The 23,054-nt window shown below is 39.4% G+C and overlaps 2 protein-coding genes and 1 long non-coding RNA gene across 4 annotated transcripts in view; 2 read left to right on the forward strand and 1 right to left on the reverse strand.

Annotated features, from left to right (window-relative positions):
- Positions 1-8,364, reverse strand: part of macroh2a1 (macroH2A.1 histone) — a 17,175-nt gene extending 8,811 nt beyond the window's left edge. Inside the window, exons 1-7 of one of the 2 annotated variants that reach the window (XM_015055921.1) lie at positions 8,114-8,364; positions 6,342-6,542; positions 5,727-5,833; positions 5,443-5,634; positions 4,345-4,449; positions 2,142-2,232; positions 245-334 (exon numbers count right to left, since the gene is read on the reverse strand). In XM_015055921.1, coding sequence (XP_014911407.1) covers positions 245-334; positions 2,142-2,232; positions 4,345-4,449; positions 5,443-5,634; positions 5,727-5,833; positions 6,342-6,513 — 757 coding nt within the window. In that variant the 5' untranslated portion in view covers positions 6,514-6,542; positions 8,114-8,364. Of the gene's footprint in view, positions 1-244; positions 335-2,141; positions 2,233-3,398; positions 3,499-4,344; positions 4,450-5,442; positions 5,635-5,726; positions 5,834-6,341; positions 6,543-8,113 lie in introns of both variants that reach the window. The other variant, XM_015055920.1, reaches the window with a different exon arrangement.
- Positions 341-4,832, forward strand: LOC106961858 (uncharacterized). The gene is made up of 3 exons (XR_001427844.1): positions 341-1,069; positions 1,492-1,494; positions 4,822-4,832. It is a non-coding gene; the product is annotated as an uncharacterized LOC106961858 (long non-coding RNA).
- Positions 8,365-13,283: 4,919 nt separating the features above from the next.
- Positions 13,284-23,054, forward strand: part of faxdc2 (fatty acid hydroxylase domain containing 2) — a 16,779-nt gene continuing 7,008 nt past the window's right edge. The window contains exons 1-7 of the mRNA XM_015055916.1: positions 13,284-13,394; positions 14,364-14,407; positions 16,992-17,089; positions 19,516-19,619; positions 20,112-20,233; positions 22,589-22,794; positions 22,880-23,049. Coding sequence (XP_014911402.1) covers positions 13,376-13,394; positions 14,364-14,407; positions 16,992-17,089; positions 19,516-19,619; positions 20,112-20,233; positions 22,589-22,794; positions 22,880-23,049 — 763 coding nt within the window. The 5' untranslated portion in view covers positions 13,284-13,375. The remainder of the gene's footprint in view (positions 13,395-14,363; positions 14,408-16,991; positions 17,090-19,515; positions 19,620-20,111; positions 20,234-22,588; positions 22,795-22,879; positions 23,050-23,054) is intronic.

Raw genomic sequence — 23,054 nt, forward strand, 5'->3', positions numbered from 1 at the left:
TAGAAAATTTGAGATCAAGTTCTTAAACTCAGAAATTTAGAAATGACTTCCAGAAATCTTCTAGTCTTCTCTGATTTTTTTTTCTAGCTAATTTTTGACTTTTCGAACAGAAATGTCATTGTTGTTTTTTTCAGAATATTTCTGCGATTAATGTCAAAATTTCTGATTCTTTTGGTGAAAATGAACCGTGCACGCCAACGCAGTTTGATAAACTGTAAAGCCGATTCTGGCGCACTGCACTGACCTCCAGCCACCTCCAGGGGGCCGTTCTTCTTCTTCAGCTCCTGCAGCGCCTCGGTGAACTCCTTCCCTCCTTTCTTCTCCAGAGCGGATCCTGCAGGTGGAAAGCAGAGAATAAATCCTGGATAAATAGACGGACGGCAGGAAGCGAGGCGGAGGGTCAAAGGTCATGCAGACAGACGGCAGGCAGGACGACATGAGGGAGGCAGAAACTCAGCAGCGTCACTTTAACAAAGAGCAAAGATTTAAGTTAAAGTCCAGAAGGTTCAGTTAGGGAATAAAAGCCCAGTTTTATTTTTTAAATGAGTTGATTCAGATTTAAAGTTTGATAAAATGTTTTAACTCTTTCATCACAAACTCCAGGGAAAGCTTTGGGGATTTTATGTGATCAACAAAAATCAGCACAAAATTGTAAAGTATTAATTTTTGTTTTTGCAAAAAATCAATTCTCACAGTGTGATCTGCTTAGTTTTAGACCCCATTACTCTGATACCTATAAATAAAACCCAGCTGCTTCAGCTTGTTAGAGAATCGATTTGTTTGAGTAGAAATCAAAGTGTTCATTATTATTTTAATTTTTCCTTCCTGATGTTGTTTCCAGTCAATCCTGAATGAGTGAAGCACCCAAGAGGCTCAAAGCGCATTATCCATCAGAACGGTCCAGTCAAAGCCCGGATCTTAACCCAATCAGAACAAGAGATGAGCATTTCTGTGCCTTAGAGACACAGAAGAAAGGTGGTGACCTGAAGACTAATTCCTGCCACACCTTTTAGAAAATACTTCACAAATGAACTTTTATTTTTCTCCCAGTTTGCGGCGATGCGCTGCTGTAAAATCCAGTTTCAACGTCACAAACTGAATAAAACCCAAGAATGTGAATATGTTTTGCAAGGCATTTAACAATTCAGCTGAAATATTAAAAACGCTTTGATTTTATTTTTGTTATAAAATGTAGTTAGAAAAAAATCTCTTTAACTTCAGCGACTGGAAGCAAAGTGATGGAGACGCTCTGAGTCTTCAGAGAAACTAAAACTGTTCCTGAGACGCTGTGTGGGTCTGCCTGCTGGCAGCCTGGTTAAAGAGGTCAAAGGTCACATGAGGTGAGACAGCTCAGGACGTCGATGCTGCAGTCGTGGAACAAGACAAGCAGCAGCAGCAGCAGCATGAAGATGAGGATAAAATAAAACCTGAACCTCAGAGTCACTTATTGTTTTGACTCGTTTATAGATAAAACCTGCAGGAAACGTTGAGGTTGTATTAGAGCAGAGGCAGGTTAAGGAAGCATCCAGAGTTGGATCAGAATAAATAATAAACACAAGTAAACACTGCAACAATAATCCTAAAAAAATGGGAGCTCAGCAGGGGGCGCCATTTTTATTTAATCCTTGTCTTAACCAGGTGAGCTATGAAGAACAAATTCCTATTTACAATAACAACCTGGGTTGCTAGGTAACGGGTGGCGGAGCTCTGCCGGGGTTGCTAGGTAACAGGCAGTTCCTGTGCTTGGTAACATTACATTCTGGAGGATCATGAATGTTTTTAAGTGCTTGTCCTGTTTTCAGAAGCAGCAGAAAATGTACAAAATGTGAACTTTATGGTCAGAATAATTGATAGGTTACTACAATAACTGCTAACAGCCCTAAAATACAATCACTAATAATAATAAACTCAGATTCTCTGTAGAGATTCAGAACATAAAAGTTACTGACTGTAGAAATGACAAGTTTTTTTTCCAGATCCAGTAAAAATCCGGCTCCAGTGAACACTGGAAGCTGTGAGCATGAACCCTGGCTAAAAGCTGCTGGTGCTGCAGCTGCTGGTGCTGCAGCTGCTGGTCCACTGACTGCAGCAGCGAGGGTCCGGATGAGCAGCAGCAGCAGCAGACAGTCGGGTTCCTTTACCTACTTCACCACCTGAATACAGGGTCGAGTTGGTCGGGTGAACGACTGCGTCGCTCTCCACCGCGGAAATGTCGGCTTGGACAACTTGCAACTACAAACGACAACGGTGACAGACAACAGGCAACAACATGGAGGTAAAACACAGTGAGCAACTGGCAACAGGATGAGCAGAGTGATGAGAGGAGGACAGTCGGACAGGTGAGCGCTCCTGATTGGCTGAGGAGAGACAGGTTAGAGACGAAACAGGAAGCAGGAGCCACAGCTGGACCAGAGTAAAACAGGAAGATGATAATCAAAACACCAAATAGATCTTTGTGTTTGAGTTTTAATTAGAAAAAAACAGTTTTCTGTCCAACTGTGAATCCTGCATTTAACGATCACACTCCAGGTGAGAGCTCTGTCCATCAGGCTGCAATTAAGATTAACTGGATTTTACTCAGCAGACTGAGAGGACGAGCATCTGGACCGGAGCTCAGCGGGACGCAGACCGACGGCGGCACGGAATTCCTTGAAGGTGGAAAAGCAGCTTCTGATATTTCTGGAGATTTTCCTCCAATGAAACCAGATTAATAATCTGATCAACGTCTCTCAGCGCTGCAGGCAGCTTCTGTTTCACAACTATTTATTTTCACACATTTCATGTGAAACAAAAATAAATGTTTTATATTCAGATTGACTCTGATCAAAGGCAAAAGAATAAAAGTAGAAATAATTGTATAAGAATACAAGTAAAAAACATAAATTAGCTAATTATAGAGAAAAACGGATGGATGATGGATGGATGGATGATGGATGGATGGATGGATGATGGATGGATGAATGGATGATGGATGGATGGATGATGGATGATGGATGGATGGATGATGGATGGATGGATGGATGATGGATGGATGGATGATGGATGGATGATGGATGGATGGATGGATGGATGATGGATGGATGATGGATGGATGATGGATGGATGATGGATGGATGGATGATGGATGGATGATCATAAAGTTTTTAATTCAAAATTTAAACTTTCTCAGTCATAAACTCAGATTTTCCTTTGATGCTTCAATTAAATCAACTGATGAGCATTATCTTTAAACAGAGGACGCTCGTGATTGGACTAGGCCGATCTGCTGAGCTGCTGCTCGTGACTGGACTAGGCCGATCTGCTGAGCTGCTGCTCGTGATTGGACTAGGCCGATCTGCTGAGCTGCCGGACGTTCAAGGATCTCCGTCTGAAATCCCCCGGTGGGGGGCGGGTCTCACCTAGGTCATCTTTCAGCTCAAGGTCGGCGTTGGTGGGGTTGATGACCCCGTCCACGTCAAAGCCAGCCAAGTTACTGACCTCGCTGTGGATGAGGTTGAGCTGTGGAGGCGCATGCACAGGAGGAAGAGGAGCAGAACGATGAAGAGGCAGAGCGTTAGCGCCAGACACACTCTGCAGATCACAGGAATACCTTGAAGTTCTGGACCGAGCCCAAACCGATCACCGATCAGTAACCTTCATTGATAATACCAAGCATGAACCAGCTGAGATTAGGACGGAAACCATTAATCAGATTATTCAATTATTCAAATAATCGTCAACTAATTTGGTAATCGATCAGGAGAGCATTTTACTGAGATAACAACACAGAAACCTGGAGCAAAACCAGATCAGTTTTAAACATGTTTCACCAAAAAAAACATTTTCATCGTTTTTCTTATGGGACCAAAATCTCAAGGTATTCCTCAAAGATTTCCAACCGTAACACCAAATCAGCACAGATTAACGCAGACATGAAGCTTTTTATTTCACCAACTAAACATCGAAATGGAAAGTCTGATTACAGGAAGGAAAATCACCTGCAAGAGACAGACAGAAATCAGGACAGAACGGCAGAGGAAGACTCAAAGTTTTCTAAATTAACTGGTTTCATTTAGAAAACTTTGACCAATTCATGAAATTGTAATAATTTATGTCAGAGCAAATTGTACTCAGTTTGTGAAACTGTTGCAGGAACCGAAGCAAAGAGGATAAATAATGTGATTCTGATCTGCCAGAAATATTCTCTGAACTTACCAAAACAATATATGAATTAATAATGAGTTTTTAACAACTCTTTATATCAATATTTGTAAAAAACATCAAGAAAAATGCAAAATATTAACTCGTCATAGCTAAGTCATTTATTGATGCTGTGTTTGTGTTTAGGTGGAGCAGATTTCTGACCTTTTGACCCAGGAAGAGACTCTTGGTGGAGAGCACGGTGAAGCTGTCGGCCAGAGATCCCTCCGTCGTGCTGTCTGCCGACGCCGACTTGCTCACCTCGCCTCTCTGCAGAGACCAGACCAGCAGCAAGATGTCAATAAAGTATTTATCAGCTTTAGTTAACAACCAATCAAATGTTATCTGTACAGCATGTCAGCAGCAGGCTTTTCAAAGAGCTTTACATCATAAACACAGAAACAAAGTCATGCAGCAGAGAATCAACAATAAAACGTGACATTAAGTCGATGCCGTCGATAAATTGATCACGATTCAAATAAAACTAACCAGGAGTCTGGATTTAAAGGAAGTCAGTGTTTCAGCTGTTTTACCGTTTTTTGGAAGTTTGTTCCAGATCTGTGGTGCATAGAAGCTGAATGCTGCTTCTCCTCGTTTGGTTCTGGTTCTGGATGCAGAGCAGAACCAGAACCAGAACCTGAGGGTCTGGCAGGTTGATTCAACAGCAGCAGATCTTTAATGTGTTGTGGTGCTAAACCGTCCAGTGATTTATAAACTAACAGGATTTTACAGTCTGTTCTCTGAGCTACAGCTGTAGGACTGTAGATCTGGTCTTATGTCTCCATCTTCCTGGTTCTAGTCAGAACAGCAGCAGCAGCTTCTGGATCAGCTGCAGCTGGAGGATCGATTTGGTGGACAGACCTGTGAAGATGCTGCTGCAGGAAACAATGAGACTAAAGATAAACGCCTGGATGAGTTTCTCTAGATCTGACAGACACAAATACACAAATACAAATATGCTCAAAACTTTTAGTCAATATTCTTCTAATGTAAAAATCCTATTTATTAATTTGTGTTTTTCCATTAAATAAGAAACTAAATTAAAATCATGTGAATAAGTTTGTTCATGTAATAAATCAGTAAAAAAAACAAGCAGCACCATCATCCTCCTACCACTTCCTGTCTTCTTCTTCTTTGTGGTTTCTGCCAGTAGTAACTTCCTGTTGATCATGTGACTCATGATGCGATAAAAGTGTTTCTGTTCCACACTCCTACGGCCAATGGGAACGCAGCGGGTGAAAACCCAGCCGGCTTCAGGCTCACCTTGGTTTTCCCTCCAGCCTTTTTCCCACCCAGTTTCTTCGCTGCAGTCTTCTTCACTGTCTTGGGTTTCTTCTCCGGCGCCGGCGACACCGGCGTCTCCAGCTTCCCCTTGGCGCCTCGCTTCTTAGCCAGCAGCTCCGGGTGGATGTTGGGCAAAACTCCACCTGCTGCGATGGTCACGCCTTTCAGCAGCTGCCACAGAACGACAAACTCTACGGTTTCAGCCGTGGTGGTGCTGAGAGGAGCAACCCAAACCGCCCAGCGCAGGTTTAGCTGCAGCTCACCTGGTTGAGCTCCTCGTCGTTGGCGATGGCCAGCAGGATGTGCCGCGGCGTCACTCTGCCCTTTTTGTTGTCTCTCGCTGCATTGCCAGCCAGCTCCAAGATCTCAGCTAAACACAGAAACATAAGAATCATTTTCAGTAAAACTGAAATGATTAACCGTGATCAATTGATTGTTAAAATAATCGTCAACTAATTTAGTAATCGATTAATTGTTAACTGGAGTGCACAAACTAAAAAAAAACACATTGAGAGCAGAAATTAAAACTGCTCTCAATGCAGTGAATGCAGTTTTCTGGCCGATCATCGATCTCTAAAAAGCCTCATCTGCTGATTCTGATTTTGGCTGTTAGCAGGTTTTTTTTCTTTAAAATGTTGTTAAATATAGCAAGAAGGTTGCTGAGTTGGTAACAGCAGGACGACTATTGATGACCGCAAAGGTTTGGACATGAGCTGATGTCAGTGGCTGATTTTAGAAAAGATCTGCTTCACATACAAGTATCGATCGAAAATTAAGGCAGTCGTCTGGCCGATAAACTGTCTGATCCATAAATCGTCTGGCCGATAAATCGCTGCACCCCTAGTTTCCATGCTTTTCTCTTCAGCAGTGCAGCTCACCGGTCAGGTACTCAAGGACGGCGGCCAGGTAGACCGGCGCTCCCACACCGATGCGATATTTCGGCAGCCCCCTCTTGATGTAGCGCAGCATGCGCCCCACAGGGAAGATGACGCCGGCCTTGGTGGACCGGGACGTCTTGGTCGTCTTTTTCTTTCCTCCTCTGCTTGACATGGCGCTCCAAGTGCCACCGGCGTTGGGCTCTGCAGAGAAAAACGAACCACTTGTTACACACAGAGGAGGATCATACTCAACTGAGAGTAGAAAAGTATTTGGCTCCGCTCCGTTTGACGCTGCATTTGGTTCCAATATAAACACATTGCAGTAAATCTGAGCCGTTTCCTCTCAACATTATTCTTTGTCTTCAGATACATTGCAATTCTTCTTTCAGGTGTGTAGAAAGAGAGAAAATACTAAGTAAATCTTATTGTCTATGAGAAAAGGAGATACTCCATCATTTATTGATTAATGTGTTACTTATTAACATTATCACCTAAAATCACTGTGAGCAGCTCAGACGGCTGTAAACTCAACAACTGGAAACTGGTAACAAAACCTGGTATCGGTTGCAGATTTCATATTAACAACATTTAACTTACTGAGCTTTCTCCTACCAACTTTTACCTTGTCATGTTAACTAAATCTATCTAACCTTAGCAGATGTTTAATGTGTTCTGATTTATTTGTGGATTATTGAGCTAAACCTTTGACAGAAACATAAACTATATTTTAAGACATTTTGCTGAATAATGTAAAATGAGTAAATAAACATGTGGAGGTTGAATCCAGCCTCTGATTACAAACAACATGAAACTGAGCAAAGAGAGATGATGTGTTTCACATGGGATCATGAAATCTGTTAGCAAACCCAAGGTGACAGGAGAACAATCTGCTGCTGACCCCAGCGGTGATTACTCAACATACACAAGAGGCTTTCTGTTAATATTACCCTCATGCTAAAAAGCAGCCTAAATGTCACCCTCACTGTGCAGGAAGATGTCAATTACCATAAGATCCCCTGTGCAAAGAGATGTTTTATTCATGACAGATGGCATTATGGACCCCGGAATGCTCGTTCATTAAAGAATAATTTAATGCATTTTAAATTAGGAACAAACTTAATCAAAGTTTAGCGCGTTTATTATGTCATGAAATGCGTAATAACTAAATGTTTCTGCACCAGATGTAGACTGCAATTATCTCGTCTGTCACTGGGAATCAATTACCGCCACCATAGGCCACGCTTCTTTCTTATTTTATTTTTTAATTTCTGCTCTGAATCAAACACGGTTAGCGGAACGGTGGTCAGTTCCAGCGGAGACATAAAAACCCCGCATATGCTGGTTGAGAACATCTGCGGCATTTCTTCCTGCGGCCAGGTGTAGGTGGGTTTCTCTCCGCCACGGTGGGCTTTTCTCTCCCCGCTGACATCCATTTCCGCATGTCAACATCCAGCCCGGCGGCTCCAAAAGGCATTTTAAAGCCCCGACTCGGCGTCAGCGCCGCAGCTGATCCGCCTCTGTCAGCCGATTAAAGCGGTATTTTCCCCGCTACAGGTCGGCGGAGAGCGGCTGCCCCGCTCCTCCTTCCCTCCCCTTCCTGCCTGTCCGCCCCGGCAGCCCGGGCTCCGCTCTCGGCCTCCATGGCAGCGCGAAGGGGGAAGAGGAAAAAACATGGCAGCCTCAACGGCTCCGCTCGCTGCGCAGATTCCCGCTCGACCGACGACAGGAGACGATGAAAGACACGAAGCGAGGCGACACGGAGGGGTACTTACAAAGCAAGGTAGCGGGGTAAAAACAAATCCGCTCCCAGTTCTCCCGGTAACCAGCCTGGGCAGTGTCCCCCACCGACTCCCAGAATCCACAGCGAGCCGGAATATCGGAGGCAGCCAGCGCTGCCCGCGGAGCCCGACCGGAGCTCAGCGTTTAACCCTTTATACCTTCACTTTGTCCTCAAAACACACGGAGTCAGCCGATGTAGTCGGTGTCCATAATGTGGTCAAATTCTACATTTAAGGTCTCAAAGTGTGGTAAAGTTTCTCCTTCACTCCGCTGCTTATCAGGGCAATGAAATGTAATCATCATGAGTAAATGAGAGTAACGATTCATCTGTTAAAAACAACTCCCAACCCGATGACCTTTAGGAGAGCTGATATCTGAACACACTACAGTCACTGGTGTACAAAGGGGAATTTCCAAGTTCAGATCCGGGTCAGTGACAGCTGTCCAGCTGACGGCCATGACTCCATCCACAAAGCCAAAGAGTCGGTGCTCAGGTAAATGGCTCCACAGAGTGGAAAGTTGAGTGGAAGGAAGAAAGAAGCAACAGGGAGCTAAGACCATTCAAAGGTCTGGGTGGACTGAGCCTGGAACAGTCATAGTTAAGTCGCTCTTGAACCAATGTGAACACGAGAAACCTGAACTCAGGAGAAAACGCATCCCTCTGCTGTTAAGCTCCATAGAAATATAGATTTCATTTTCCCGCAGGAATTTTCCCTGGCAGGTGATTTCTATCTCATTCAACTTTCCCTGTTTGAAGTCAAAAGTCAGAGCAACGTTTTCTGTCCCTAAGTGGTTCGTAAAGAAAACTTCAGATGCTTTAATGGAGCTGCTAGTGGACAGTTTGTTATACTGAATAAAATTAATAAAATAATTATGACTTTTGTGTTTTAGAGCTTTTAGGATTCATTTTGCCTGACTTGTTTTGGAATCAATATTTGAAAAAAATTGTCTTAAAGAGACACAAAAATATTTCCTGTGTTCATTTTTTTTAGCAGCTATGCTATGGCAGCAGGCTCATTCACTGTAATTGGATGTTATTTTATTGGTATTGAGATCATAACAGCCCCTAATTTTCTGGCATGCTATCTGATCTTTAGCCACATCAAGCCTGTAGCTGGGCACTGATCTCTAATGTTGCAGTTTTCTTTTACCAAAATCAATTATTTCTGTATTTTCTGCATTAAATTGGGATAAAATGTTATTCCTACAGGACAGTGATCATGTGGTGACACAGTTTGATAAAGTTATTCGTCACAGCGGCTGGTATCAGAGATGTTGTAAAACTCCATTGTCTGAATTAGGAGAGCATGCAGATGTTCAGGAAGAGTGTCCCGAGAATAGAGCCTTGAGGAACTCCACATGTAATCTTTAAGTCAAATTTAAAATGTAAAAAGAACACATCTCAGTCTGCCAAAAAGTATCTGAACAAGTTTGGGAACGTTCCATTAGCCAACACTAGCAAAAACAAACATATTTCTAAAATAATAATAACAGTAAAGAAGCAACACACAGCTCATTTGTTGACTAATTAGAATCAGGAAAAGGTTTAGTTAATTTTAAATATTACACTTAGCTCTAAAAGTAATTACAAAATACATATTTTATTTCTAATCAGATTTGTAATTATCTAAATATATCCTAAAGGATGTAATTTCAGAAGACATAATTAAATCTCCTTAAAATACGAAAAAATAGCAAAACTCTCCCTTTGCATAACAAGCACTCAGCATTCCGGGTGTAGTGATACCAGATGTCCACCAGGGGTCTCACCTGAGCTGCATGTTTGACTCCAGACTTCTGCTGGCGCATCTTCTACACACCGCACAAAATGCAAATTTAAAGATAAAAATACTATAAACTATCGTGGTCGGTCTATCAGTTCACAACATGGTTGCTATAGCAACTGTTGGGAAATACACATGCAGCTAAAATGATTCCACCCCAACTAAAAGTTTAAACATCCAGCTTAAAAAAATTACAAAAAAAAAACAAAACAAAAAAAACAAAACAAAACAAAAAAACAACATATACAGTTAAATAAAATGAGCTGAACACTATTTTTACCAAAATATTGAACCCCTGAACAGAATGTATTCTATGTTTATCTCCCCTGGTCAGAAGAAACCGGCGTGTTGACAGTCATCCGTCCTAAAGATCTGCTGGGATTTGAAATAAACAGTTTCAGTATTCAGGTTCCTCTGTAATGTCAGAAGTTCAGACCTGATTGCAACCAAAAGATGTTCTGCTTGCTACTGAAACACACAAACTAGTTTATATATTTTTGTTGATATATTTTGTAGTTAAACCCAACGTGCTGAATAATTGTAGGTGCAACTGTGAACCTGATGAGCAGAGGATGGTTTCAGGTAAAGGCCTGATGTGTTTGTTTTGAACACATTCAAGAAGTTCATACATTTCTGCAGAATTACGTGCAGAACCAACACATCATTTCTAGGCTTCGTCTACGTTCAGTTAATGTCGAAAACCAACAGTTTCCTTTAATTAAGAAATCAAACTCATACATGAATAAGCTTGCTCATGCAATAAGGTATTAAAAATCAGGGATGTAAACGGTTACATGAAATGTATTCATAATTCAGCAACTAGCGCTCATTATTTATCAGCCAATCAGAGGAGACGTTGGCCACAAGCCCCGCCTACTTGGGAGTAGCGTTTTCAGGAAAGTGTAGTCGGCCATTTTATAGAACAATTATAGATTATAGAGTTATGGTGGAGCCAGCTACATAAAAGAAAAACATCATCCTGTTTCCACTTCCTGTCATCTTCTTCTGCATTTCTGCCAGTAGTAACATCCAGATAGCAATCATGTGTCTCATAAATCTATTTCCATACAACTGAAAAATCCCCACACAAAAACTTTTTATAAAAAATCTTCAGTTTTTTTTTAAATTGGCATATTTTCATTATGCAATTTTTTTTTTTTTTTTTTTTTGTAATTTCAATTTGGACAATTTTAAGGTTCAGATAAATGCAGCCAGTGAGACAGTGGTGAGGTGTACGGTAGGAATGAGACGAGTGGGATTAAATCAGAATTCAACTTTAACCTGGAGTCAAAGCTTCAGTGATGAAAGGCTGACTGATGACCTCAGATGATATTTTGACCTTTAGTGTGAGGAAGAGAAGCTGAAGACATGAAAATATAGCAAACAGAAATATTACAGACAGAAGAATTTGAAGTAAAATGCTGAAGTTTTAACTATTTAGGGATGACTGAAAATTTTCATGCTTGAATGTTTCATGTTATCTAACTAAACGATCAGCGAATCCAAATGATAATGATAATAATGATGATAATAATGATAATAATGATGATAATAATAATAATAATAATGATAATAATGTTAATAATAATAATAATAATAATAATAATAATAATAATAATAAAACCTTGCTGATGTGAAAAAGTGTTTTCCCCAAACCAGAGTTGAGCAGTAAATGACAGTCGATGTTTTTCAGAGGAATTTGGTCGACTCTTCAGTCAAACCAGAAGATTTTCTAGTTCCATCACAACGTTTCCTTGAGGTAATTAAAAAGCCTCTCAAAGGGATTTCAGTCCGAACTTTGACTAGGCCAAGCAATAACCTTTGTTTTGTTGGTTTTGGGCAGATCCAGAGTTGAGCTGGTGTTGTGTTTCAGGTCATTGGAAATATTCTATTATCTGATCAGAGGAGTGAAGGTAAACGGCTAAAGTGTCAGTCAGTGATTTTTGATGTAACACGTTGTTCTTTCATCATTTATGGCCACATGTGCAGCACCTGAGTAATAAAAGTTTTCATAAATGATCTGACTGCAGGAATTTTAAATTTAACCTGTGAAAATGAATTCTGTTGTGAAAAGTTAAGCTCTGCTCTGCAGGCGTGTTTAAAGATGTTTTTGAAATTGTTTTCAAAAACAATTTCCAGACTTGTTAACAATTAGAGAGAACATTGATTATGACTGATAATAGAGTCACGTGTGTTTGCAGCACCGGATGGGCTTGAAGTTCAGCACATTTAGGGAGCGGCAGCTGATAGTTGAGACGCACAACACCAACCTTAACGCCTCAGTCTCTGAGTTGCTGCTTGCTAAAAATGCTATAAATACTTTGATATTTTGGCTGATGTCAGCAGCTGGGGCCTCACAAAAACACAACATTTTATAGACAAAGATCCAAAAATGTTGAGGGAAAATAAAAATGATTCTGAAAGACTTTATTAACTCAGTGGTTTAATATGTTAATTTTGTTATCTTTATTTATACAGCAACAACATTTTTGCCACAATGCACTTTACAAAACAAATGCTTGCTTTAATGATACAAACAGTTAGTTAACTAGCTAGCCTTGAAGCTAGCTAGTTCAGTTCAATCAGATTCAGTTTAGTAATAAAACACTGCAGTCGGTTTTTTATGTCAGTTGGTAAAAAGTTTTCTTAACCCTAACATTGTTCAAATTTCTCTAAATTTTAGTAAAACACATTCAGTTTTACCGTCAGCAAAGTAACTCATACAGTATTTTTTACGTATACGTAGCATTTCTTTTTTTAGCTGGGTACTTTTATATTTCTAATCTATAAACATAAATTTAAGCTTTTTCTGATGTTATCACTTTATATTTATAACTTTTTATTTGTAAACAACTTTTTGTTAGAAATTTCAGTAGTTCAGTTTCTAAAGAACAAAATGATAATTTTTCTTTTCCCCACAATTTTGTTTAAATGAAGCAATCCCAAAAATAATCCCAGAGAGATAGCTCATATCTTTATTCCATGCCATTTGTCGAAATATGCTGCAAGTTGGAGCAGTAAAGTTATGATTTATTCTCTAATAATAAAAATATGTCACTTTTAGAGATAGAATATCTGCTTCATTAAATGAAATTGAATAAAAATCATAAAATAATTAGTTTGAGTCAGCAGAAGACCGAATAATTATTTCCCTTCATTGCATACTGTAAGTCCTTGTAGTTTAAGTGTGAAAATTGGTATTTATTAAAATGATTACAGCGTTGTTTTCCATTACCTTTGACCCCTACATGTTCTCTAATCATTTATAGACAGTGAGCAGCTCAACCTTTTACCTGTGACCTGCAGGAAAACACAGCGGGAGAGGCGGGAGCTTACTTCCGGGTTCGGTCTGTGTCAGCTGACCAGGGAGCAGCCAATCAGGAGCGTCCTTCAGAAGTAAATAAACTGCGGCTGTGAGTTCATGTGTCAGCTGGCTGCAGGAGGAGCAGAGAGGAAACCCCGCAGGGAAACATGGAGACGAAGAGCCGCGGTGAGTTTCTGTCCAACCTGTCACCATAATATCCGCCTGAAGGTTATTTAATAAAAGCTCAGCGGCGTTTATGGGCTTCTTTATGGATTTCTATGATTCTGTTCTCATAGAAACAGAATCATACCTTTTGCCCTGTGCTTCTGTTTTCTGTAACATTAAAAAATACATTTAATAACCTTCCACTGACAAAGATAAATTTGATCTGGTTTAATAGGCTTAATCTAATTTACTTGACATTTGAATTTCCCATTGGATTAATTTTTCCATCAGGAATGAAGCCTGGAAATGCGTCACAGTTATGACTGTTTTTTTTTGTTTGTTTTTTTTGTATTCCTTATGTTGAAAATAAACATTCATTCTTGATTATTTTGTAGCGTTGAAATAAAACTGTTGTGGTGGAGAAAGACAATTGTTTGATTTTCAGTGGTAGTTGATGTTTTAGATAATTATTTAATATATTTGTTGTTAAAAATAATCATTAGCTGCTTTTTGTTTCATTTTTACTCTGTAGTGATGGAAAAATGTACATTCACTGTAAAGATGGATTATAACTGGATTATGTGTAATCCTGCTCTGATTTTTTTCCAGACAGCACTTAGATGATTATTGTACCATGAATAGATGAAAAAAGATATTTGAGGACATTAAAATAATAAAATGACAGCGCAGCAACAAGTCACATGTTTGTGTGAAAATAACAGGTAGTCTTTGGGTGTAGCAATACTGCAAATGTATTTTCTTCCCCTAAACTTCACCAGGAGAATGGCTTTAAAATCATAAACTAAAACATGTTTTTGGTCATTTTAAGTTCAAACTTTAAGAATATTCCGTCAGTCTTCTGCTGTCGGCCATGTTGCGGCTGCAGACCTCCTTCTTCTGGTTTTCATGTGGACACGGTAACCCTGTCCCCTACATTCATGCTGTTGTGAAACTGACCCAGTTTGATACACTGTCTCTGTTTGTCTGCAGAGACGGGGAGAGCCGAGAAGAGCTCAGCAGGCAGCGGCCAACAGGTGAGAGCGCATCTCCGCAAAGTCCTGAGTAAACCCACAAGTTTAACGTTTAACACACAGAGTTCATTTAAAACAGAAAAACAACTATTCTTATTACTGCTGCTGATAAAATGCTACATCATTATTACAGTATAATAATTTAATCTATTAATATATAGTTTGATGAAAGTACACTGCAAAAACACAAAATCTAACCAAGTATTTTTGGTTTAGTTTCTAGTGTGAACATCTTAGTTCAGTTGAAATACAATGAAACTCACTTCTAAGTAACTGTTTAGGCAGATAGATGAGCTTGTTTCAAGTCAATATTTCCTTAATATTGATGAAAACGGTTTAGTCATAAGTGAAATAATCTCCCAGTGGAACAAAACATTTTTCCGATATAAGTAATATTGTTCTACTGGTAGAACAATATTAGTCATTTTTAATCAATATTAGCTGAAAAGTTTAGTTTTATTTCTAGTGTATTGAGATATTGACACTAAACTAAACCAAAACTACTTGGTGAGATTTTGAGTTTTTACAGTGGAGAATAAAAATGTTAAATTTAGTAGAAATGATAAAAAGGTTTTTACCCATATACTCAGAATATTACATTTTTTACTTTTGTCTCTGTGGCTTTCGGTTAGCTGGAAAATTTTTCCAGCTAACTGCTCCCGTTGCTAGGCAACAGTTTGCTGCTTAGCAGTTTGCTAACTGTGGTGATAATTTATTTAATGTAATTTATTTTAGTGTTATGTATAATCTGTGTGATTTGTGAGGAATGAAGACGGCTCCGGCTTTGTGCTCAGATCTGATTTTAGTATTTTTAACTGTTGGATGAATTTTGTGAAATAAATCTGTCAGTCAGAAATCAATGTTCAGTTATGTAACAAGTTAAGAAGCAGATGATCAGTTTCACAAAAGACTGAGTCATTACCCTGACCTTTTTATTTATTTGCCTTTTGTCTTTGGGTGGAGTTTGTGTTGTTTTTATAATCCTTTGGTTTTAGTAAAACTTTAGTTTCTATGAGTACCAGCTGAAATATTTAAGGTGCATCAATTATGTCTGTTTTGTTTCTGCAGCTGTAAAAGTTCAGTTTGTGACATATACCATCTTTATTTCTGCCTTGTCATAATTTATTAATCTTTATAAAAATTACTACATTGAAAAACTTCATTTTCAGCTAAATTGGAGGTAAATTATCAATGATATTTATGACAATATTTATGTCATCACTATTCAGCAAAGTTATTATAATTATTAAAACTAATGAAATAAGGAAAACTGAAATAAAGAAAAACATGTTTATTGACTAAATAAATAAAAATGTGATTGTTAGTGGGGAAAAACAAACTAACTGGAACTATCATCATGCATTTATAAAACATACTGAAATTATAGAAATATTATCCTTCATTTTTGTGTTTATGAATAGTTTTAGTTACCATTTCAAACTGATGTGAAATTAGTTTTTATTCCCTCAAACAAGCAGTTTGTCAACTGTCAGTAAATTACAGTCACAAAAGTTGTTAGAAAACTCCAGAGTTCAACAATAATTAAATCTATTTTTATTCAAATAGTTTCTTCTGTTGAATATTCATAACCCAATCAATGTTTACATAATCACAATACTTTGAGCTTTTTTAATTCTGCTCCTAAAACTGAACCAAAGTATGAAAAGAACAACTAAAACTAAATAATATTTAACTAATTAAAACTCTATACAACAAAAAGTCACAACAAAATCAAACTAAATTGTAATAAAAAAACCCTGAACTTTTCAAACCTTCTGATTATTACAGGCCTTTATATGCATTTTAATGAGTTTGTTACATAACAACAAGCTCAACCTGACGAGTAACATTTTAAAGTGTTTTCATTGGTGAAGCAGAGACTGAATGATTGTTTACAGTGTAATGATGAAGTTCAAGTTTATGGTTTAATTTGGTGAAAATGAAAGCAGAACTTTCTGTTCGAACCAAGAAGAAACACAGAAACAACCGAGGCGGCGCTGTTCCCGCGGTTGCCATGGTTACGGTAGAGGTGGCCGAGGTGAAGGCCTGAGGAATGCGACTCGAATTTAATCCCTGCTGACTGGACGTCTCCTGTTTCCCACTGTGGAGAAGGAGAATGTCGTACTGTCTTTGAACACACCTTTGGACTAACTGTTGGCAGCTGTTGTTTTACAGTTTATTTATTTCAATTATGCACTGTAAAAACACAAAATCTGACCACGAAGGTTTGGTCTGCCTCACTTGAAATGAAACAAAACTGTTACAATTCAGTAAGATACAGAAGCTTTTTAAAGTTAATAATTCATTAATATTGATGAAACCGTTCTGGTGTCATTGGCAGATTATTATATCTTGCTCTGAATGAAATAATCTGTCAGTGGAACTGAAACTTTTTGATCAATGTTAAGGAATTATTAACTTAGGTTAAGCTCCTGCTATTGTTTGTAAGTTGTGTTTTATTTCCAGTGAACTAAGATGTGTTTGCTCTGTAATCTGCAGCAGAATTCCTCGTTGGATATTTTGTGTTTTGTTTGCTTGGTGAACTCTGATGCTCCTCTGTTGTTCACAGCGCTGGTTTGTTTTCCAGGAATCAGCAGGAGGACTGTGGGATTCTGTGAAGAAAGCTGCTTTTGTCATCGGATCTGGAATCCTGTTCCTGGCTGCTTTTGGAAACTCGCTGACGTGGTACGACCATCACAGCACCGAGCTAACGGCCAACCAGGCTAACTAATGCCAATCACAGCACCGAGCTAACGGCTAACCAGGCTAACTAATGCCAATCACAGCACCGAGCTAACGGCTAACCAGGCTAACTGAGTGGTAAAATAATCAACAGAGGAGACAAAGGCAGGGAACGAATCATGACAGAAACAAAACGGCTCGGCGGGTCGGAGCAGGAAAGACCAGAATCCCGAGTCTGGAAACACTGGGTTGGTCTAGTCAAAGCAAGCCTGCTGCATGAGTACATAAACATTACAAGCAAAGGTGTGGAGTTTGATGGTAGGAATCTGGCTAGTAACTAGTTACAGTTACTCAGAAAGTTTTGAGTAACTTTTTTGAAAACAAGTTACTTTTAGGAGTATTTTTACTGTGCTGTACTTTTACTTTAGTGATTTTATTATGAAGTATCTCTACTTTTACTTCCACTTTTGAGATAATAATAATAATAATAATAATAATAATAATAATAATAATAGTTATTATTATTATTATTATCAGGGACAGGAGATGGAAATTAGCCAGAGGCTATAAAGTCTGTCACCTTTTCATGTAAATAATCAATATTTTATCTTTACAATAAATAAAAATATAGATATTCGATTAGACCAGAGGAGGATGGAGAATACAAAAATTACTCAAATAAAAGTAAAAAAGTATTTGGTAAAAAGTCGACTCAAGTACTGAGTAACTGATCAAATAATCATTTAATGTTTAAAAATTACATCATCAGATGGACCAAAATATAAAAGTTACATTTTTGTATTTTAAGAACCAAAATGACAATAAATCATATAAGGAACAAAAAATAATAAAATCAGACAAAACAAGGACGTTTCCAAATCAGTTTCTTTCAATAAAAAATCTTCAGAAACTTTAACTGAAGCTGCAGGTTTGAGTCTGTTTCTGGTTAAAACATGTTTGATTTTCATTCAGTGGGAAGAAAATCCAGAAATTTGACTCAAGTAAAAGTAAAAATGCTTTCTAATAAAATGACTCAAGTACAGTGTAGTAAAAATACTCTAAAGTTTCTCGAGTAAATGTAAGTACTTACTGCCCAACCCTGGAACAGGCATATTCTAATGCATATATTATTATTACTACTATAACATAATAATATTTACTGGTCCTGTTTGGACCAGAGTTTACATTAACGGAATATTTTCCGTATTTGACCGGTTACTTTTTTAATAACGAGAAAATTTAAAGCTTGTCGGTCATTTGACAGGTTATAATTTACACCTCTGACTGGTGCAAACAGGCAGACATTACAGACTTTACACAAAGATTTCACCGCAGAGGCAATTAAAGTCAATCAATAAAAAAATCCTTTCTGAACATCATCTCCTGGACTCTGAACTAAATGTCTTTCTGACCGGAGCCAACGGCCTGTTGAAGAGTTACGGACCGGAGGATTTGGAGCGTCTGGTTAGGAAGAGCGTTCAAAACCTTTGGGAGAAATGGAGCCTTTAATTCCAGACCAGAGAAAACTAAAGAGATGCAACGTTGAGTTAATCCATTTATAGTCTAAAGGAGCCGGCAGTTTATCCTGAGGAAATAAATAAAAGTGCAGAAGTTAATTAGAGCCTAACCTGCGCAGTGCGCTGCACTGCCAGTGTAGATCTGTAGATCTGGTGTGATGAGCTCCATCTTCCTGGTTTTAGCAGCGTTCTGGTCCACAACGCTTCCTGGTTCTAGTCAGAACTCCAGCAGCAGCGTTCTGGTCCACAACGCTTCCTGGTTCTAGTCAGAACTCCAGCAGCAGCGTTCTGGATCAGCTGCTGCTGGAGGGTTGATTTGTTTGTGTCACTACGGAGAAAATGTTAGATGTGTGACGGCATCTGGATTCAGGTTCAGGTGAATCTGAACTAAACCGCATAAAAATGCGTCTCAACAACCGACATTAATATGATTCTAATTTGACGGGTGAAAACAGAACATGACTGATTTTTTTATGCTGTCTGTCAAAATGAGGCAGAACAAAGGAGTCTAGCGCCACCTCTGGTTTGGGCTAAGAATTTCTCACTATAAAAGCTGATCATTTTTACATGAATCTGTTCGGTAGTTTTGGTTCTGTGGATCATTTTTATTTAACATTAACAAAAATCATTGATATTATAATCAGCATCACTAATAAACAGGTTTTACAGTTAAAATGTTTTTCTCACACCCACATTGAAGCAATATTTATATAACAGAAATTAAATATTAAACATAATTTTTGTGCATTTTATGGATGAATGTTTTCTACTGCAGGTGTTTTTTGTTGTTATTAATATTGTGATGCTTTAACTGTTTATGGTTTAGTTACCTGATATAAATCAGGTTTTCCTCGTCTTTTCAACAAGAAAAACAAAAAAAGAAGCAGAGTGACCTCTGACCTCTGACTCCAGGCATCTTCAGAGATTCTGGGGAGCTTCAGGAGATTTCTGGCAGAAGTTGTGGACGCAGGTTTACCTGCTGTTTGAAGGTCATGATGCTGCGCTGTTCTTCGTAGGTAAGAAAATTCATGCTAGAGAATCGGTACTCCAGGTCTTGTTCCCTTTCAGGTCAAAGGTCACCGATATGAGGCAGAAATTAATATTTTTACCATCAGTTTGTGAAACCTTCAGGCTGGAGAATCTCCATCGATCTGCGTCCATCAGATTTATGACAGAAACAAAACAGGACAGGTCACAGGTCACCAGTCTGTCGCAGAGAAACCAGAACCTCAAACATCAATCATCTCCAGGCAACATCAGAAAAGAATCAGTTTGAAACTGTCGGATAATAATAATAATAATAATAATAATAATAATAATATCTTCAGATTCACTGACCTGTTTCCAACAGAAATCTGGATATTTGGTTGATTTAAATCAAATTCTACAAACAGAGGCTGATTTCAAGGCATGAAGTTTAAGTCATGTTTGTTTCTGACGTTTGGACCCGGTTCTGACGTTTGGACCCGGTTCTGACGTTTGGACCCGGTCTGTTTCATCCGGAACAGGAACCATGCTGGCCCCGACCTCGGTGTTCTGGATGCTGAACGGCCTGCTGCTGCTGGTGGACACGTCTGGGAAACCGTCCTTCATCACTCGGTACCGGATCCAGGAGGGCAGGAATGACCCGGTAGGTTCCTCTCTAAGGCCTGGTTCAGATTCTGGACTAGTCGGCCGATTTTCTAAACCCCAGAGACCGCAACGAATCCGATTAAAAAACCAGAGCCGTCTGTTTGAGGCGTCCAGCCGCACCAACCAGTTTCACTCAGCAGCGTCTGGATTCCAGACAGAAAATCCAGTAAAACTTGAGAGTAAACAAACATGGCCGACGGTTTGGATTCATTTAGAAAAGACGAAACAAACAGAGAAAGTTTTGGACTAAAGAGTGACGGAATGAGATGAGTCGATCTGCTGAATTAAAATTTTCATTTTTGTTTCAAATTTAATTATGATTACATTTTTTCAGTTTTTCTGATTCCACTGAAATTAATGAGCACAAATTGACAGATAAAGCCACTAATTTTAAACCGTTTGACCCAAACAGCAGTAAATGTTTTACCAGTCAGATACAGTCTACCTCAGGGGGGCTCAAAGTGCGGCCCTGGGGCCGTCTGTGGCCCTTGGATGAACTTTGTGCGGCCCTGTGACTGCAATTCAACAACTGCACAAACGTGGCCTTCCAATAGTTTCTGTAATTTTTCTTATAGTTTAAACCAGGGGGCCCCAGAGTGGTCCCTGAGGGCCGGCATCCTGCAGGTCTTATTCCCTCCCTGGTTTAACACACCTGGATCCGATGAAGCTCATTAGAGGCCTGAGAGGAACATCGACCTGCTGAACCACCAGGGAGAGAATAAAACATGCCGGACGCCTCCAGGACCCACTTTGGACACCACCGGTTTAAAGTTTATTTCTTAAACTGAAAATGCAAAATAAAACACAAAGATTTTTCTCTCTCATAAAAACATTTAGGAACTTGAGCATAAAATTCATGACATTTATCTAAAAACAGCAAAGTTAGTGGAAGAAAATGTGTATTTTTGTAATGGAGCAGCTCATGGTTACCGTCTGCTAACGAAGCCGGGAAGCTACTGGATGGATTGACTCGTTCTGCTGATGTTCCTTGAATAACTTTCACCTTGTTTCCACATTTGGTCTCCGATCTCTGCCGCACTCTGGGTTACCATGGCAACAGCTCTGTGTTTGGGGCTCCCCTTCATGTTGATGTTATTGCACTTCCTGCTTCCTGATTGGCTGCCTGTCACATCCAGCAGGCGGCGCTCTCACTCCTACTGGGGAAAAACCATAGGATGTGATAATCCAAGACAATCCAACATGCTGAATAATCCCCATTCTAGATTTCAAATTCTAGATTGGAGCGACCCGATCAGCCGGGATTAAACGATAATCTTAGAACGTTCTCAGATTATCAGAAAGGACATCGGGGCTGAGCGTGACGTCGGTTCGTCGGTCTGCCTCTGAGCAAAGTCCGACTCATAGATATAAAAACTTTAATGATTATTGATCAGATCCAGAACATGCTGATTCCAGCTGCAGTTTTTATATTTACAGCCACGGAGAAAACAAAATGTCTGCTGCTGCATTTCCAGTCACCTGATGGTTCTGCAGTTTCACATTTCCTGAATTAAAATGTTAAATTTAAAAAAGTCAAGTTTTTCAATAAAAAGGTTTTCGACTCCATTTTCCTAAACTGCAACGGAAACAATTTTCACATCAACAGGAAGTTACTTGTGCTGGAGACCACGAAGAAGAGGAAGACAGGAAGTGATGATGATGCTGTGCGTTTCTGTAACGACGTATGTGAACAAACTTATTTATGTGATTTTAATTTAGTTTATTTAATGGTGACATGATCAGAATATGGGCAAAGTTTTGATCATATTAGTGAGAAACTCAGATGAACTAAGAACCTCAACACCAATTAACTGTTACTTTAATTCAGGTTTTTAAATGAAATAAAATAACTCCGACTGAAATTCACCAACATTATGGATCTGATTTTACATCACAATCAGTCAATGCAGTAAAATAGTTTTAAAGGAAAATAATCCAGATTATTCTTGTTGCCGAGACCAATTTATTTTAATAAAATCCATTTATTACATAGAAAATCATTTTGAATGTGAATAAAAGTAGAAAAAGCTGCATTAAGCAGCAAATCATGACAAACATTTAAAATGTTCACTGATCTAATATCTATACTGGTGCAGATAATGTGTCTGATCCATAAGGGCCTATCTACTCAGTCTAGTTCTATGTTCTGTGCTCTGAGTGACGTCTTTCTTATTTATTTTGCTTTTTATTTTAAATGAATAATTAAACGTTGCTTCAGTTCAGTTTCTGCTCAGATTAAAGTTTTGACATGTTTGACCAGCTGGTGGCGCTGTTCCAGGCATCAGTTTGTGACCGAGTCTGTAGCAGCCTCAGGTACCGGCGTCCGGTCGCTGAACAATGTCTGTTCCTGCAGGTGGACCCGGCCAAGCTGCGGCAGGCGGTCCGGACCGTCCTGTTCAACCAGGTGCTGGTCTCTGGGCCCATGGTGGTTCTGGTCTACCTGCTGGCCAGCCGGACCGGCCGGCCCTGCGGCCCCGAGCTGCCCACCTTCCACCGAGGCCTGATGGAGCTCGCCCTGTTCTCCATGCTGGAGGAGATCCTGTTCTACTACTCACACAGGCAGGACATAGTGGGACATAATGGGACATAGTGGGACATCCTGGGACATCCTGGGACGTTTGCTGATCTGTCTGTCGATCCTCAGGTTGTTCCACCATCCCAGCCTCTACAAGCATTTCCACAAGCAGCACCATGAGTGGACTGCTCCCATCGGCATTGTCTCCATCTACGCTCATCCTCTGGAGCATGTGGTACAGCCGCCATTTTTTCTTCGTTTACTGCTAGTAGATTCACTCAGGATGTTTCCCTCCTTCAGTCCG

This window comes from Poecilia latipinna, unplaced genomic scaffold (genome assembly GCF_001443285.1).
Source record: "Poecilia latipinna isolate Pla-1442-1.1 unplaced genomic scaffold, P_latipinna-1.0 Scaffold1343, whole genome shotgun sequence".
NCBI lineage: Eukaryota > Metazoa > Chordata > Actinopteri > Cyprinodontiformes > Poeciliidae > Poecilia > Poecilia latipinna.